Source organism: Andrographis paniculata, unplaced genomic scaffold (assembly GCF_009805555.1).
Source record: "Andrographis paniculata isolate CXL003 unplaced genomic scaffold, ASM980555v1 Contig49END, whole genome shotgun sequence".
Lineage (NCBI taxonomy): Eukaryota > Viridiplantae > Streptophyta > Magnoliopsida > Lamiales > Acanthaceae > Andrographis > Andrographis paniculata.
In genome coordinates, this window is record NW_026137583.1 from 2,701,690 (window position 1) to 2,719,144 (window position 17,455).

The 17,455-nt window shown below is 34.4% G+C and overlaps 1 protein-coding gene across 1 annotated transcript; it reads right to left on the reverse strand.

Annotated features, from left to right (window-relative positions):
- Positions 1 to 6,699: 6,699 nt before the first annotated feature.
- On the reverse strand, positions 6,700 to 12,164 carry LOC127253040 (protein ECERIFERUM 26-like). Its single transcript, XM_051277450.1, has 2 exons — positions 11,596 to 12,164; positions 6,700 to 7,787 (listed from the first exon to the last, which is right to left on the reverse strand). Exons 1-2 carry the CDS (start codon positions 12,040 to 12,042, stop codon positions 6,927 to 6,929), a joined length of 1,308 nt encoding a protein of 435 aa, XP_051133407.1. The 5' UTR covers positions 12,043 to 12,164; the 3' UTR covers positions 6,700 to 6,926.
- Between the last annotated feature and the right edge of the window lie 5,291 nt (positions 12,165 to 17,455).

Sequence of the window (17,455 nt, forward strand, 5' to 3'; positions counted from 1 at the left end):
GAATTTTACCGTAGCTTTATAGTATCGAGATTTTTTTTAAAAAAAAATTAAATAATTATATTTTTTATATTATATTGTACCTTTATCTTATATTTAAAATACTCCATTAACGTAAAGTTATATCACGATTAAATAATTATTAAATTTAATTTGAATAATTATAAATTATTTTAATGTAATATTTTTAATATAAAATAAATTTGTAATATAATATAAAAAATAAATAAGTAATTATTTGATTTGAAATTTTTTAAAAAAAATAAAATTTAAACAATAAAAATGTATAATAAAATCCACAAAAAAAAATACAATTTTAGTCACTCATTAGAGGATGTCCAAATATGAGACGAACTGATTCCCAATGTCATCGCCCTTGTAGATTAAGATTAAGCGATGAGACATCCCTCACTCCACTCCAGGGTTGGATCCTGGGTTCGATTCTAGATGGATGCGTACGTGCATGTGATGCTCATGACAATTTACAATCATGATGACATCCGAAACTATGTTTTATGTCAAGCAATCATGATTATATTTGAAATCATCATCTTTCTTATTATCTTGTTGATATAAATCCAATAGGATCATTCTCATCTAAAAGTGAAAAGGTTAATTATGAAAAAGTTACTACTAAAATTCTATAAAAATAAAATACAAAATAATCAAATGATTTATTCAATATAAAACTAACTTCCTTAGCTGGCTTTTTTTTTTTTTTTTTAGCCAATTCATTTTGTATCAAGCGAATTTCATCTAAATAGTCCGAATAATTTGTGCACCTGATTTGTAAAAATAATTGTTTTATTAATAAGTTAAAAAATTATATAATCCATATTAACAACAACCTTTTAGTAGTACTCTCTCCGTTTCACCTTTGGTGTAGATACGAGAATAATCAAATTAATTATAAATTAAGATTAAGATAATTAAATAGAATAATTCAGATTAAAAAATTATAAATTATGAAATTTAAAATGTATAACTATATTTTTTAAAAAAACAAATAAGGTGGGACGGATAGAAATAAAAATAGTGGACGAAAAGATGGGATGGAAAAATACTAAATAATCAATAAATAAATATTATATACTATTGCAATAAATTACATATATATATAATGTGAATAAAATGAAAGTAGCCTCGTGAATGTCAAAAAGAACATAGTAGTTAGTTATTAATATCACAAATTCTAACTATTATAATTGATTTCTCACCTCGAGAACAGAAACTACGAAGCATCACCATAGTCGTCTTTCCACGTGATCTTAACCCTAGCACTAGAATGCATCAACAGATTCTTCGAAAATGCTTGAACAAAGCTATTTTGTATGAAATTAATAAGAGTTTCTTATATGTAAAAGAGAATATTACGAAAAATATATAAATTTTTGCAATGTAATAAAATTACTAAGTGAATAAGTTACCTCAACTTCAGCTGCCGATTTGGATGTACATGTGTCATCTGGCTTTCATCGACATTTTTTGTGCATTTCAAGCTCTGAGGGTATTCGGCCTAAGTCCAATTCTTATTCGCAATTATAATTAGCAAGAATCATACAAATAAATTGTATAGAATCCAATCCTAACAACAATGAGTGATTATATCTTATACAACTTTTGTTAATTCTTTAACTACAAATCTTATACAAATAAAAAGTACAAAAAACAAAAAATAAAAATAAAAATAAAAACAGAATCGTTATATGATGGAAATGTCATGATTTAGAACATCGAGTTGAATTGAAACATTTATCTAAAAATATATATTTATTTTTTTAATAGTGTATTTATGTATAAAAATAACTATATAACATTTAGGATATTAAGGGTGTGTTTCTTTTACCCGATTTTGGAGAAAGTTACCGTGCGAGCACTGTAGGTTTGGGTTTGAGCGCGAATTTTACGTTAGGAGGAACAACTCCTGTGACGGCAGACAGCTCCTCCAAAAGCTGACATTGTGTGGGTATGTTTTTTTAAAAAAAATAAATAAATAAAATATAATTTAATATTTATTATAATTAAATGAAAAATATATATATACAATATTTATGTCATTTTGTAGAGAATAAAATTTTCTATAATACAAATAAATAAAAATTTAAATATGTATATATATGTTGGGTATAATATAAATTCATAATCAAATCATACAATATAAATTTTATCAATTAATTTAATACATATTTATATTATTTTATTCATTATTCATCAAATCAATACATATCAAAACTTCTCAAACTTCAACCAAACTCAAACACAAAAGAAACAACAAAATTTAAACTCATCCCAAAATTCAAATAAAAACCAAATCTAAACCCCAATTTTCCTCAAACTCCCCTAAAGAATCACACCCTAAGATTTCAATAGTCCCACATCATATATATATATATATATATATACAAAATAGGATGCATCACATACATATGCATCATATAACACATATAAATTATGTAGCATTTAAAAACAAAAAAATAAAGAAAGAAAGAGAAGTTTGCACCATATAAAAAAAAATAAAAACCTCCACATGTGTATAAATCCTACAATATATATCATTAATTTATTTTGGCAACCTATATATATATATAAACACTTGCAATTATATCATTCAAGATATAAACACAAATCTAAATATAGCATAAGGTCAAGGAACTGGATGGCTTAGAAAAACTAATACTTCAATGTGTCATATTGAAAGAAGAATAAAATTGATATTAAATTATTATATAAATATAATTAATATTTAAAAAGGAAAATGCATTGATATATAAATTTCAATATCATTTTTTTTTTCCTGACGATACCAGTCAACAAGCATCCACCACGGTATTTATTTAGTCTTGTGTCAAGATTCTTATTACGATTTCATTATATATATATATATTTTTAAATTTGCAATAATTCTCTAATTCTCATTGCTTTATCATGTCACGAAAGTAAATGAGATTCAACAATTGTGGGATTTTCTTCTTTGACCGCGGCGTATTTAAAGCACTTCATAGTATATCTAGACATATTATTGAATAACTTACGAATTGCATGCTCATGAGCAATTTTCCAGCAATATAAAAAAATAATCAATAAACAAAATACAAAAACTTTTGAAATATAATTCAAGCAATCAAAGATATTACCTTAAAAATATGAAATCACTCATCTCTTTTCCAATTTGGGATATCTAAATAAAAGATCCACGAACCATTGTAATTCAATGTGACCGGCCAAACCATGCATAGCACTATTATATTAAAATATATATGTTGTTAGTTTATAAGAAATGATATGACCTATGATTAAATGTATTGGCATGTCAAATATCTATTAGAAAATTTGTAATTACAATATATATATATACAAATAGATGCTCTTACTCAAACACCAATTGACTAACGAGAGTGCGTTCATTATTGAAGTGTGCATCAACTTTATTATCCGGATGAAGATTGTTAGGTGGATCATTTCTATTACTATCATTCGGATCATTACTTGGATTATTATTCGAAAATAATGGTAGTCGGTTATTCATGTCGAGCAAACAACGAAGAGATAAATCACCTAGCTATGTACTAAAGTTTGTTAAAATAACAAATTATATCTTATATAATATGATATTTTATGATTTGAAATAAATTTACTCATTTCGTCCCATAACAAAGTATCAATTTTTTCATTTTAGTCCGTCTCATAACAAAGTATCAATTTCTTTTTTTTAGTAACTGTACTATCTACCTAACATTACAAATACCCTTACAATTTACAATATATTACACAAATGTCATTACTTTTATATCAAACATACTAATAAGGTTATTTTAGTCATTTCTACTTTATTCCTACTATATCCCAATATACTACTAATATTTCTAAAATTACGTGTAAAAAACAAATGAATATCTAATTATGAGACGAAAGAAGTATTATTTATTGAAGCTCAAAATGAGTCTTAATCAAACCAGAAAGCAAAATACATATACTAAAGAGGATTAAAGCAACATGTAGATTAACACTCCTGCTACTGTCCTTTGGAGATCGTCAAATAAAGAAAAAGTTCTATTTGGTTTTGTTTACTAAATTCAGTAGGAAATTGATTTAAAGTTCTATTTAACAGTCTGTTTCTCACTTACTTGATTATCACTGCTTTTCTGCCACCTTGTCCCATCATAAGCCCAGGTCATTTCGTGAGGCGTATGCGGATCCGTTGTGGCGGCAGGCTATGTCTGAGGAGTTGTAGGCTTTGGAGAAAACCCATACTTGGGATATGGTTGATCTTCCCCCTGGCAAGAAACCTATTGGCTGCAAGTGGGTATTCAGAATCAAAACTCACTCTGATGGATCCATCGAGCGCTACAAGGCGCGTTTGGTAGCCAAAGGCTACACCCAGCAGTATGGTATCGACTATGAGGAGACATTTGCCCCGGTTGCTCGTCTCACCTCTGTCCGCTGTCTTATCGCCATCGCTGCCGCTCGTCGGTGGCCCCTGCATCAGCTTGATGTCAAGAATGCGTTCTTGCATGGTGATTTATCCGAGGACATCTACATGTCTCCTCCTCCTGGTTTTTCTACCTCTTCCAAGGTATGCAAACTTCGCCGTGCCCTATATTGTTTGAAACAGGCACCTCGAGCTTGGTTTTCGAAATTTAGCTCTGCTATACTCCAGCTTGGCTTTACTTCTAGCGATCATGATTCGGCTCTCTTCCTTCGACGTGGGTCAGCTGGAATTACTGCTTTATTGCTTTATGTGGATGACATGATCATTACGGGAGATGATGCATCAGGTATCTCCGAGTTGCAGGCTCATCTACACCGCCACTTCGAGATGAAGAGTTTAGGGCCTCTTCGGTACTTCCTAGGACTTGAGATCTCCGACACCTCCGACGTATATTATCTCTCTCAAGCCAAGTATGCCTCCGACCTCCTATCTAGTGCCGGTCTCACTGACTCCAAGACTGCTCCTACACCTCTTGATTCTGACTGTCGTCTTACTCCGATGGACGGCGTTCCCCTTGATGATCCGACTTTGTATCGTCAGCTGGTGGGAAGTCTGATCTACCTGACTGTCACTCGACCGGATATTGCTTATGCCGTCCATATCGTCAGTCAGTTTATGTCTGCTCCTCGGACGACTCATCATTCTGCTGTCCTACGGATTCTCCGGTACGTCAAAGGTACCCTTCTTCATGGGCTTCATTATTCCGCTCGTTCTTCCTTAGTTTTGACTGGGTATTCTGACGCTGATTGGGCGGGAGATCCTTTTGATCGCCGCTCGACCACCGGGTTTTGCTTCTTCCTTGGCGACTCGCTTATTTCATGGCGCAGCAAGAAACAGACTGTTGTCTCCCGGTCCAATGCAGAGTCCGAATATAGAGCCCTTGCCGATACCGCTGCCGAGCTTCTATGGCTTCGCTGGCTGCTGGCTGATCTCGGAGTGCCTCAGCCCTCTGCCACTATTATCCATTGCGATAGTCAGAAAGCCATGAAGATTTCGACGAATGATGTCTTCCACGAGCGTACGAAGCACATTGAGATCGACTGTCACCTTGTACGTCATCACGTTACTCATGGAAACATCTCATTGTCTCCTATTTCCTCTGCTGATCAGACGGCCGACGGATTCACCAAACCTCACCTTCCCGGCCGTTTTCAGTCATTTTTGAGCAAACTCAAGTTGGGTTCCACCGTTCCACCTTGAGTTTGAAGGGGGATGTTGATATATATATTGTATATATATTTTATATATTTATATATATATCCTACCTAATATATCTCTTGTATAAATATAATATTGTACCCTAATTGCGATTTAACGAAAATAGAGTTTATTCCATAAATCGTAACAGCAAATAACTCGGCGCAATTATACTAGTGCTTGCAACTTGACCACAAAATCAACCAAGATCATTGTAACTTCAGACACTTTCTGGACATAACTCTATACCAGTAGGTTGTTGCTCATTTGGAATATTTTCTTCATATTTATTCTCATAAATAGAAATTATAGATAAATATACATTACACACAAAAAAATCGGCTTATGACCTCGGCTAAGCTTGGCTTATGATTTCGGCCAAAGGCCACCGAATTATTGATTTCAACAAATGTGACAAAGATAGTGTTCACTAGATTTTTGGTTAACCGAACAACGTCGTGAAATCAGTCCTTGATGGCCGATTCTGGGCATATGATTTTTAGATAATTTTCATATGAATAAAACTGTCACATAACCAACCCCACGACCTTATGATTGACAATAACCGATTCTTAACCGCGATTGGTGATCACAACAATTTTGACATCTTCAATCACATAAAAAAAATTAAAAAATTTATCGGGGATAATCACTTTAGTTTTTCGTACAATTTAATTTTTTTGTATCATTGTAATAAATTATAGATTTCTTTCTTATTGTATAAAAATCAAATTCAAGCTTATGCCTGAATTTTTACTATTTGTTGTTAAATTTTCAGGTTTAACAACATATATATCAAATGTTTATTTTCTTTTGCAAAATATTATATCAAATACTCAATTTTTTATTATTTTTAAAAAATTTCAAAATTTCAAAAATCTTTATCTAAATAGGGAAATCTTGATTCTTCCTTAATTTGATGTCAAAGTTGATTTCGATTCTTTTTCTTCCTTGATGATTCAATTACAATATCTTGAAATATCCTATACTAGGATAGACAAATAAGAGGTGACAAATAATACAAAATCCACACACCCATATATATTTCCCAATACTTAGGATGAACAATAGTGCATACTCATCCACACAAATAATTTCAAGAAAAGTAGACAAGATTCAAAACTATTAATCTTGCCTTTATTACAAACATTCAAATATAGTCTTCAAGTATAAGAAGGCAAAGGACAACCCTAATTAAATGGTCGAAACCAAGTGCACATACTTACACACATATTGTATTGTCTCATGCAATAAGCCCCTCCCTTTCGAGCTCGGATTTAAGCTCGGTGACCTCATTTTCGGGCAATATTACCATAATATTCCTCCTTTCATCTTTAGGCGCCGGATGCACTAAGATTACGCCTTGATCGCCAACTCCCTCGATCCTATAGCTCACATTTTCAGGCTTTTGTCCCCTAAATTCGACTTCATAGAAAGGGGAACCTTCGAGGTCCACAAAAGTTAAATTTGCGCCGTAGAGGATGAAGTCCGCTAATGCTTCCTCCCTTTCTATTGCCTCATCAATCTTTTTGTTTTCTTCTAAGGCATTGTTTTGCATCATTGATGCTAGCTCGCCAAGATTGGCACTCGCCACGCTGATATCTGCTTTGACTACGCTCACAAGTTGCTTATTGCCCAATGCACCACTTGCCTTATTACCTTCACTTTTCTTGCAAATAGTCACAATATTTGGTTGGCCTTCTTCGCCTCGAATTCTTGCAATGCATTGCCAAATTACGGCTGAAATTAACTCGAATGGACTGAATTGGGGCCCGCTCGGATTGAATTTAGAATTTAGATGCTTCAATAATGTGGGGGTGATGTTGAAAGAGAATTCCTCCATTTGGACTTTCGCGGTATTGACCCAATTGTCTCCAACTGGGCTAACCCGTTTGACGGAAAGTGGGTCATCTCCAAAGTTCGTCGAACTATTAGTTCCGATGGACTTTGTTAGGGTTTTGGATAGGTCCACGGGCTCTCCTAGTTCATGTCCGGCCACAGCATGGCCCAATGAGTTCATGAATTTCGCGACCGAAAATGCATCTCCAAGAACATGGGCCCAACTTAGGCTCAATGCTGTTCCACCGCACTTAAATTTTGTTAGCTGCATTAAAATTCATAACATATCTTATGTAAGAAAAATCTTGTTAATTTATTTTCGAGTTCATACAATGCTACAACAAATAAGATAAATAATCTATGTTATAAATTACAATGAAAGTAAAGCTGCTGAAAAACCAAGTCAATAAAGAAAATCCACAACTTTAAGGTATGTTTTCTCTGCATTTTTTTTATTAGGCATTTTTTATTATTTTTTTAATATCACATCAAATATCAACTTTTTTAAATAAAACATCGGATCTAACAACTATATGACCTAAAAATATTTAAATCCAACACATAAACACAAAAAAACAAAAAGAAGAAACACCAAGAATAACAAAGGCATATAAAAGAAGTGTAAGGAGACAAAGGATTTTTTCTTTTTACCAAGTCTTTTATTATTACTTTTTTTTTTTTTATCGAACAATCTCTCAATTTTCATATAAAACATCACATCTAACACTAATATCAACACAAAAAATTACCTCCCACCACTCTTTTACCTAAAAAATAAACCCAAAAACAGCAAACTCAAAGCGCATATATATATATATATGTATAGTATGAATTTCAATTATAGAAAATAATTTATGATAGTAATATTGTGAAATAATTGTTATCCAACAACTGGGGTGGACATGGTTCGGATATTTGCAAATATGCAGGTATTTGGTATTCGAAATGAACCGAACAAATACCCGAAACCGCGAACCGTATCCGAACCGAAAATTTGGGTTAACCGAAAATATTTGCAATATTTGCAAATAATTCGAACCGAACCGAAATTAAAAAATAATTAAAATTCTAATTAAATCAAAATATTTGCAAATATTTCAAATATCCGAATCGAAACCGAACCGTAATCTAACCACAACTGAAGCGAATAAAATTATTAATATAAATTTTAACATATAATAACATAAATATATAAATATATTGGGTTCGGTTAACCGAACCGAAAAAAATATCAAAAAGCGAACCAAACTGAGCAAATATTAAATATACAGTATTTGTATTCGAACCGAATTTGTTCGGTTAACCGAAAATTCGGTTCAGTTCAATTTAATTCGATTCAACGGTTCGGCAGTTCGGTTCAATTTTTTTGTCCACCCCTGCCAACAACTATAGTAATGGAAATGCATATAATTTATAAGCACCGATTCATCATAAATGTGTTGGTTGTGCATATTGTAGCAGTAGATGAGTTTTAGTGCCATTAAAGGTCCATACAAAGAAGAATGGTTTGAAATAAATGATGAACATTGCTATTTTGGTGCTTTCTGTTTATATATTTTGGACCACTGGGCATCATCCCAATACTTAAATTTATTAAATAGCTACCTTCTGGAGATTTCTTGTATTAAATTTTTTATTTTTATATTTATAAAAAAAAAAAAAAAAAAAAAAAAAAAAAAAGGATAAACACCCCTTATTCAAAAACCCTAAACTTTACCTCTATGTATGTGGTTAGGGCTTGAGGCAGTGATTAGTGAATGACGTCGGAACTATAATAAAACTAAAAATATATTAAAATAATAATAATAATAATATTGATAAAAATAATTTATTATTGTATATTTATATCATCCAAATATAAATTAATTATTTTCATTGGATTAGATTTTAAGTATTTGGATACTGATAACATTTTAAATTTCGGAAACTTTTTTAGATAATCTTAACCTTTCAAATTTTAAATGGGATACTGAAATTTTAGCACAATTATTAAATTATAAAAATATTATTTTTACAGAATAAAATTATGGGTAAACTATTTTTTTAGTCCCGTAACTCGATCCTCTTATCATTTTAGTCCCGTAAGTGGAGTCTGTCGCAAATTAGTCCCATAAGTGAAAAAATTTCGCTGTTTTAGTCCTCCGGTGCCGGAGACGCCCGCGTGGCTCGCCGGAGGTGACGTGTCCGCCAGGTGTCGCTGACCTGACGAACACGTGGATTTTTTTTAAAATTTTTTTTTTCATTTTTTTTAAAACTTTTTTTAATTTTATTTGTATTTTTTTATTTTTTTATTTGGTCCAATTAAAAAATAAATTAAAAAAATTAAAAAAAATGAAAAAAATAAATAAATCCACCTATCCGCCAGGTGTCGTTGATCTGGCGGGACACCTGGCGGACACGTCATCTCCGGCGAGCCACGTGGGCGTCTCCGGCGCCGGAGGACTAAAACAACTAAATTTTTTTCACTTATAGAACTAGTTTGCGACAGGCTCCACTTACGGGACTAAAATGATAAAGAGTTCAATTACGAGATTAAAAAAACAATTTACCCTAAAATTATTTATGTCACGTGTCACCGCTACCTTACACGTACGTCCGTCGTCGACCCCAGTAAGTATATATATATATATATATATATATATTTAAGTATGTGGTTATGCTACTTGTGTGCATAGCCACAGATTATGATATGAATATGTATCATAATGATATTAAATATGGCAGGTGGTGTTAGGTGCACTATTTAATTTTCCCTACTTAATTGCTACCAAATAATTTTACAAAATTTATAAACGTTTACAACTGGCAATATGTGTTCTTGATTGGTATCCAAATTAGGCTGCAATTAACAAGTTATGAGCTCGTAATACGTGTACCAGTGTTTAATTGCATCAATTAATTAAAAGAAATAATTAATAATAATAATAATAATAATAATAATAATAATAATAATAATAATAGGGGCGCTAGATAACTCTCTCTAAATAATTCGGCAAAATAGAATAGTTTCAATATAATATCATCAAATTACTATTCAAAATAAATTTATGTAACTTTGGTTAGATATGAAAATTAAAAATTATAGTATTATTATTTTAAAATGAAATAAGTAACAAAATTGTTAGTACTTGTTAAAATAATAGTAATAAAATTATAAGTGTATGAAATAATGGATAAAATTATTATTATTTTAGGAGGCCAATGAAGTATATATACTTTACTTATTTTCATAAATCTTTTAGGATTATTAATGAAGTAATTAATCAATCCTATTATGTACTAAGGTTCTTTTATTGTTAGAGTTTGATTGAGGGTTTTTATTTTTTTATTTTTATATATATATATAAATATATTATTTTCTCTTATAAAATATTAAATTTAAATTATTTTTAAAATTATTATTTTATAAAAAAAATAAACTAAAAGAGAACACGACCTATGACCTTAATTATATGCTTATTTTGTAAGAGAGGATTATAATATATTGTATGATTTTAATAGATCATATAATAGCATACTAGATTAATTTAATGTTTCTTTTAATAAATTTTTAAATAAAATTATTATTTTGTCTAAATTACCTTCAATTTATTTGACATAATTATTTCTAGATAAATTATTGATTAATAAATGACTACCTAGACTTTTTAACCTAAACAAAAACTTAAAGATTATATAGCACCGACTACTTAGCCAGCCTTAAATAATCCTTAATTTCACTCTTATAAGAACAGACTTGAAATAATTCCAAGTAAAATTTACAGATTTCATATGTCCCGGACCGAATTCGTGAACCATAACAAAATTCGATCTACACTTAAAATCTCCTAAATTAATTAAAAAAGAAAGAATGAAAAAGACTGTATTTTCTTTATTTTTTTGAATTTTTCACAAGATTTTTACTATTTACTTTATTTTGTCTATAATTTCTATTTCATATTATACCACTAAAAATAAATTTTAAATTCAAAATAAAACACCAATATCTATTTAAATCAATCAAACAATCATTCGAATATAAAACTATTCAAAAATCGAAAACCAAAAAATCGAATTCACAAGCACCATTTTACCTGTACAAAAACAAGCGGAGAAAACCCGAGCTCCGGCCCGATATATTGATTCGGCACGAGAACCTTCTCGAGGGAGACATCCTTGTCCTTGATCTGGAACCAGTCATCTAGGGTTTTATCAGACTTGGCCTCGATGAACCTGACGCCGCAGTCGTTGCACTTGATGTAAGGCCGGCCGGAGTGATCGTCAGATCTCCGGAAGCGGCCGCAAGTCATTGGATACTTGTTAAGCCACAAGAACATGGGCTCTTTGATGACAAGAGTGGAAAGACCATCAAATGCTTGGCTTCTGAAGTAGTACACTCCTCTGAGGTAGTGAAGCTTCATGGCCAAGTCGAGGTTGTCGGGCTCGTAGATGAGGTCCGATCCAGTGACATCGGCCGGCCCGATCGACGACACTTTTACGTCGTAGATTAGGGTTTTGCTGTCCATTGGAGGTGAAACCATGGTAGAATAGAATGGAGAGGATGATGAATTGAGGGTTTTTTATTTTTTTTTTAAGGCGTGTTGGGGGAGAGTGGTTAAGGGTTTGAAGGAAATTAGATAGGGGAGGGAGTTTGGTTGCTCACATATGGCTCTCTCCATTAAATAGTACTCCCCGGTCGCACAGTTGATGTCTAAGTTATTGTAAATACGGGATTTTAAAAAATTCATAATTAGTAGATAATTAAAAATATATTGATAAATTATTATAAATTAATATTAAGATAACTAATTAATTTAATTAAAAAAAATTTGAAATGAGATTAAAGTGTGTAATTATTTTCCAAAAAAAAGTGATATAAGATATGAGACGGATAAAAACAGCAAGCTGAACATAGTAGGTAGTACCGAGGGAGTATTTGTTTGTTTATATGTATGAATTTGTATATGCATCTAAGAGCATATATAGTTGAGAAATTATTAATGATTCATGAATGCAATACACTATTTAGATCTACATCTACATCTATCTATCAATTTTAAATCTAAAATTGACTATATTATAAATTAAATATTATATATATAAAAACATAGAGTTTGGTCTAATATTTTTTGGGGATTTTAAATCCACGACAATTTAAAGTTAGGTATATCAATTTAGTTAATATATGTATATATATATATTTTCTTATGACTGTTTGACGTGTAATACTTTTATAAAAAATTATAAATAGTTTTAAAAATTAATTTTACATTCAAAATTTTACATCAATACCTATATCATAAAATTATTCAAATTTAAATTTTGTTACTATTCAAAATTCAAACCTCCAACGAAATACACTTGCAAATATATTGTCACAAATTTTTTTTTTTGTGGATAATTTAAGTTGCAACATAAATAACAAAAATATTCGCAATTGTTGATGCCGATTTTCAACAATAAAAAGTAAAACCCGAAAATAGAGATTATCTTCGAATTTGATAAAATAAAATGCTTGAGATTTAAGAATCCCTTGACACCGTACGATACATAAATAAAATAGGAAAAACAAATACTACAGACTGTAAAAGTAAAATGGTGATCCCCAAAAGAAATTTCACTAAATTTGATGTCGATTGAAGATGCAATTTCAGAACAGACCCAAATCTTTAAATATTCCTTAAAGAAACGTTTTGGAACCGTCGTCTGTTCGGTTACAACAACCACCGTCAACTGCCCACTAATTCCTCTTCCATTGACACGTGTTTTAACTGTCTCGCCAGCTGCTCCTGCTAATTACAGGACTTAACTGGCTCGACCGAGCGCCTCTGAACACCTTACCTCCTTAAATAGACGGCTGGTCCTGAATAACTACTCAACCGCCCAGCATACTTTAGACAGACTCCAGGCCAACCAACTGCCTCGAAAAACCCCTTAGCCACCTGATGGGCCTAGAGACGGGCCCACAGCTCCTCATATTTTGGACCATTTACCCTAATTATAAATTCGTACGTAACAGTCGCATTTATATTTAGCAACCATTTGCTCAATCCTATAACTTTGAAAACGACCTTCGCCTTTTCAGACGGATTATAAATCACCATCCGACTGAGAAATCGTCTGGACCATCCACCGACTGAACCTACCGAATAAACCAACAATTGACCAACTGACCAATCCAGATACTAACTGGTCGCTAGGCCAAACGACTAATCAATTGCCCACTCGAGTGACCACCATTCAGTCCATTCAAACAGCTGAACAACCATTCGTCCAGACGACTCATCGATCGCCCAATCAAGCGACCACCATCTAGTCCCTTCAATCGGATGAACAACTATTCGTCCAGACGATTCATCAATCGTCTAATCAAGCGACCAACTGACTGCCCTTTCAAGCGACTGAACTATTGTTTGACCAAATGACTGGTCAATCGATCAGACGATTAACAGGTCGCTTAATTAAGCGACCAATTAACAGACATTTCTTTCAAATGGCCCCTAGAAGCCCACTCTCCTCTTGTTTGACCCCCGTATCTACCGTCTCATCTCTCTTCGCCCGACCTTATTTTGTCCGATCTCCGTATTGGCCGTCTCATCCTCCTTTGCCCGACTTCATCTTGTCCGACCTCTTTATCGGCCGTCTCATGCTTCTTCGCCCAACTTTATTTAAGACCCTACTACCATTATCAGGCCCATTGGACTATATATTAATCCAATTTATAAGCTCATTCTCAAGAAACTCTATACATTGGTTTTTTCTTACTCAACAACTTGCCTCCTCCCGCCCGACTCCTAAGCGTCACTTCTCGTGACGTTTAGGAGTTTGCAGTACACAGTGCTATCATTACACTGTTTCATGTCACATCGTGTGGTTTATGTAAAACCCTTCTCTCACCCTTCCATATTTACGCACTCAAAATCTTGAAATTCTCCTTTTTATAGGACAACCCCGGGTCTCCATCGGCTGTCCCTCAACCGACCTCCATCATCTGAGGCCACGTCAGCCTCAGATCCGACCTCCATCATCCGAGGCTACGTCAGCCTCAGATCCGACCTCTATTTATCGCGGACTGGTGGTGGCCTGCGCGTTGGTCAATCTTGCACTACCATTTTGTCCTTTAACTCTACTTCGAAGGATCCATCTTTTTTGTCTCACTTCTCAGCCACCCTGTTTTCGCAAGTCTTAAACACGTCCTCCTGATCGAGCTCTCTTTCTTTTGGCTTACGCTCCCTCCGTTTGGTATCTCTCTCTTTTTCATCGTCTCCTTATGTGCTTTGTGAAGAACGCACAGAGATTACAACAGTAGTCACTTTTGGGAAAGGTTGCTGCTCTACTACCATCATGACATATTTGAATCTTCCTGCTTTGATAGCCTTCTGTATTTCCTTTTGCAAGTGCGTACACTGGTTAGTGTAATGCGTAAAAGAATTATGCCACTTACAGTATGGCCTTTCCTTTATTTCCTCCTTTGTTGCTAATCGTTGTCCTTTAGGGATGCGAATTTGCCCATCCGCTAGCAAAATATCAAAGATTTCATCTACTTTGGATACATCAAACGTCGGTTGTTCCCGCTCTTCTGCCCCTGGAAGGGGCTTCAATTTGGAACATACATAGGGCTTGTTTACAATTTCAGCCACCATTTCTTCAGCACCCTCCCCTTGTTCGTCGTCTGGTGCATAAATCTATTCATCGACACTGGCCATTTGACGGAAGTTGTGATCCTTTTCTCTAAAAAGGGATTCTAACCTCCCCGCCTTGGATGCTAAACTGGCCAGATCTTGAACATCGTGGGCCGTTAAAGCCTCCCGCAGTCGTGTATGCATATTCTTGACCACTAAATTGGTCATCTCGCTCTCCTCAATGATTGTCGGGCAACGTCCCTTCATTAGTCGTATCCGCTCTATAAATTGGTAGACGGTCTCCTCCGGCATTTGCCTGATTTCCAGGAGGTCTGTGAGTGAGATTGTCGGAAGAGGATTAAAGAACCTTGCATTAAAAGCCGCTTCCAAACCTTCCCAAGTTTGCAACTATCCTGGCGGAAGACTGGCAAACCAAGAAAAAGCTGTTCTTGTGAGAGATAATCCAAACAACTGTAATTTGTGAAACGGATTATTGCCCACTTCCCTCAATTGAGCCGTGAAACGTCCCACGTGCTCGATAGTCGAAGCTCCATCTTCTCCCGAGAAAAAGTGGAAATCAGGTGGCCTATAATTCCTCGGGAGAGGATGCTCATTGATGATTCTCTCTGGAAATGGTCTTTGATATGCCGGCCTGTTTATCGTTTGAGGATTCATTCCGAAATGCACACGCAAGACTTGAGCAATGTCTTCCGGATCCAATCTGGGTGCAATAGGGTCGAACACAGGAATGGGATTATGAGTCTGACCTCCCAATCTTTCTTCTCTGGGGACGGTTGGCTCAGCTCTGACATCCAGTGGAACATTATTTGGGTATGTTAGATGAGTCTTTCCCCTGTCAACTCTAGTAGTGGCACTTGGAAGAGTGCAATCTACATATGAAGGCCCCGCAAAATTTGCTTGTAATATGGATGGTGACATCCCTGGTGGTGACTGAGTAGGTTGAAGAGTAACCCTTGATAAAGCTTGATCTAACATATTTTGCATGAGGTTTTGTTGCTCACGCAACATGTTTTGAATAGTGTTGAACATATGACACCCAATCGGCGGGTGCTTAGGGCACTTCCCCTGCATTTGGTATGACAGGTGATGAAATGGTTTCTCCCGCCGGTGTTGAAGATACTTAGGGTTGTGAACCCGCCATATGGATCTTTCCGATGATTCGGCCGGATCTTAATCATATGAAATTCTTTCTTGATGTAGGATCAGCAATCTTGCCTTTCTCCCACTGTGGTCGCCAAATTGTTGATGCCGATTTTCAACAATAAAAAGTAAAATCCGAAAATAGAGATTATCTTCGAATTTGATAAAATAAAATGCCTGAGATTTAAGAATCCCTAGACACCGTACGATACATAAATAAATAGGAAAAATAAATACTACAGACTGTAAAAGTAAAATGGTGATCCCCAAAAGAAATTTCACCGAATTTGATGTCGATTGAAGATGCAATTTCAGAACAGACCAAAATCTTTAAATATTCCTTAAAGAAACGTTTTGGAACTGTTGTCTGTTTGGTTACAGCAACTGCCGTCAACCGCCCACTAATTCCTCCTCCATTGATACGTATTTTAACTGTCTCGCCAACCGCTCCTGCCAATTACAGGACTTAACTGGCTCGACCGACCACCTCTGAACACCTTACCTCCTTAAATGGATGGCTGGTCCCGAATAACTACTCAACCGCCCAGCATACTTTAGACAGACTGCAGGTCGACCGACTGCCTCGAAAAACCCCTTAGCCACCTGATGGGCCCAGAGACAGGCCCACATCTCCTCCTATTTTGGGCCATTTACCTTAATTATAAATTCGTACGTAACAGTCGCATTTATATTTAGCAACTGTTTGCTCGATCCTATAACTTTGAAAACAACCTTTGCCTTTTCAGTCGGATCATAAATCACCATCCGACTAAGAAATCGTCTGAACCATCCACCGACTGAACCTACCGAATAACCCAACGATTGACCAACCGAAAAATCCAGATACTAACTAGTCGCTAGACCAAACGACTAATCAGTTGCCCACTCGAGCGACCACCATTCAGTCCCTTCAAACGACTGAACAACCATTCGTCCAGAAAATTCATCGATCGCCCAATCAAGCGACCACCATCCAGTCCTTTCAATCGGCTGAACAACCATTCGTCCAGACGATTCATCGATCGCCCAATCAAGCGACCAACTGACCGCCTTTTCAAGCGACTGAACTACTGTTTGACTAAATGACCGGCCAATCGATCAGACGATTAACAGGTCGCTTAATTAAGCGACCAATTAACAGACCTTTCTTTAAATGGGCCCTAGAAACCCA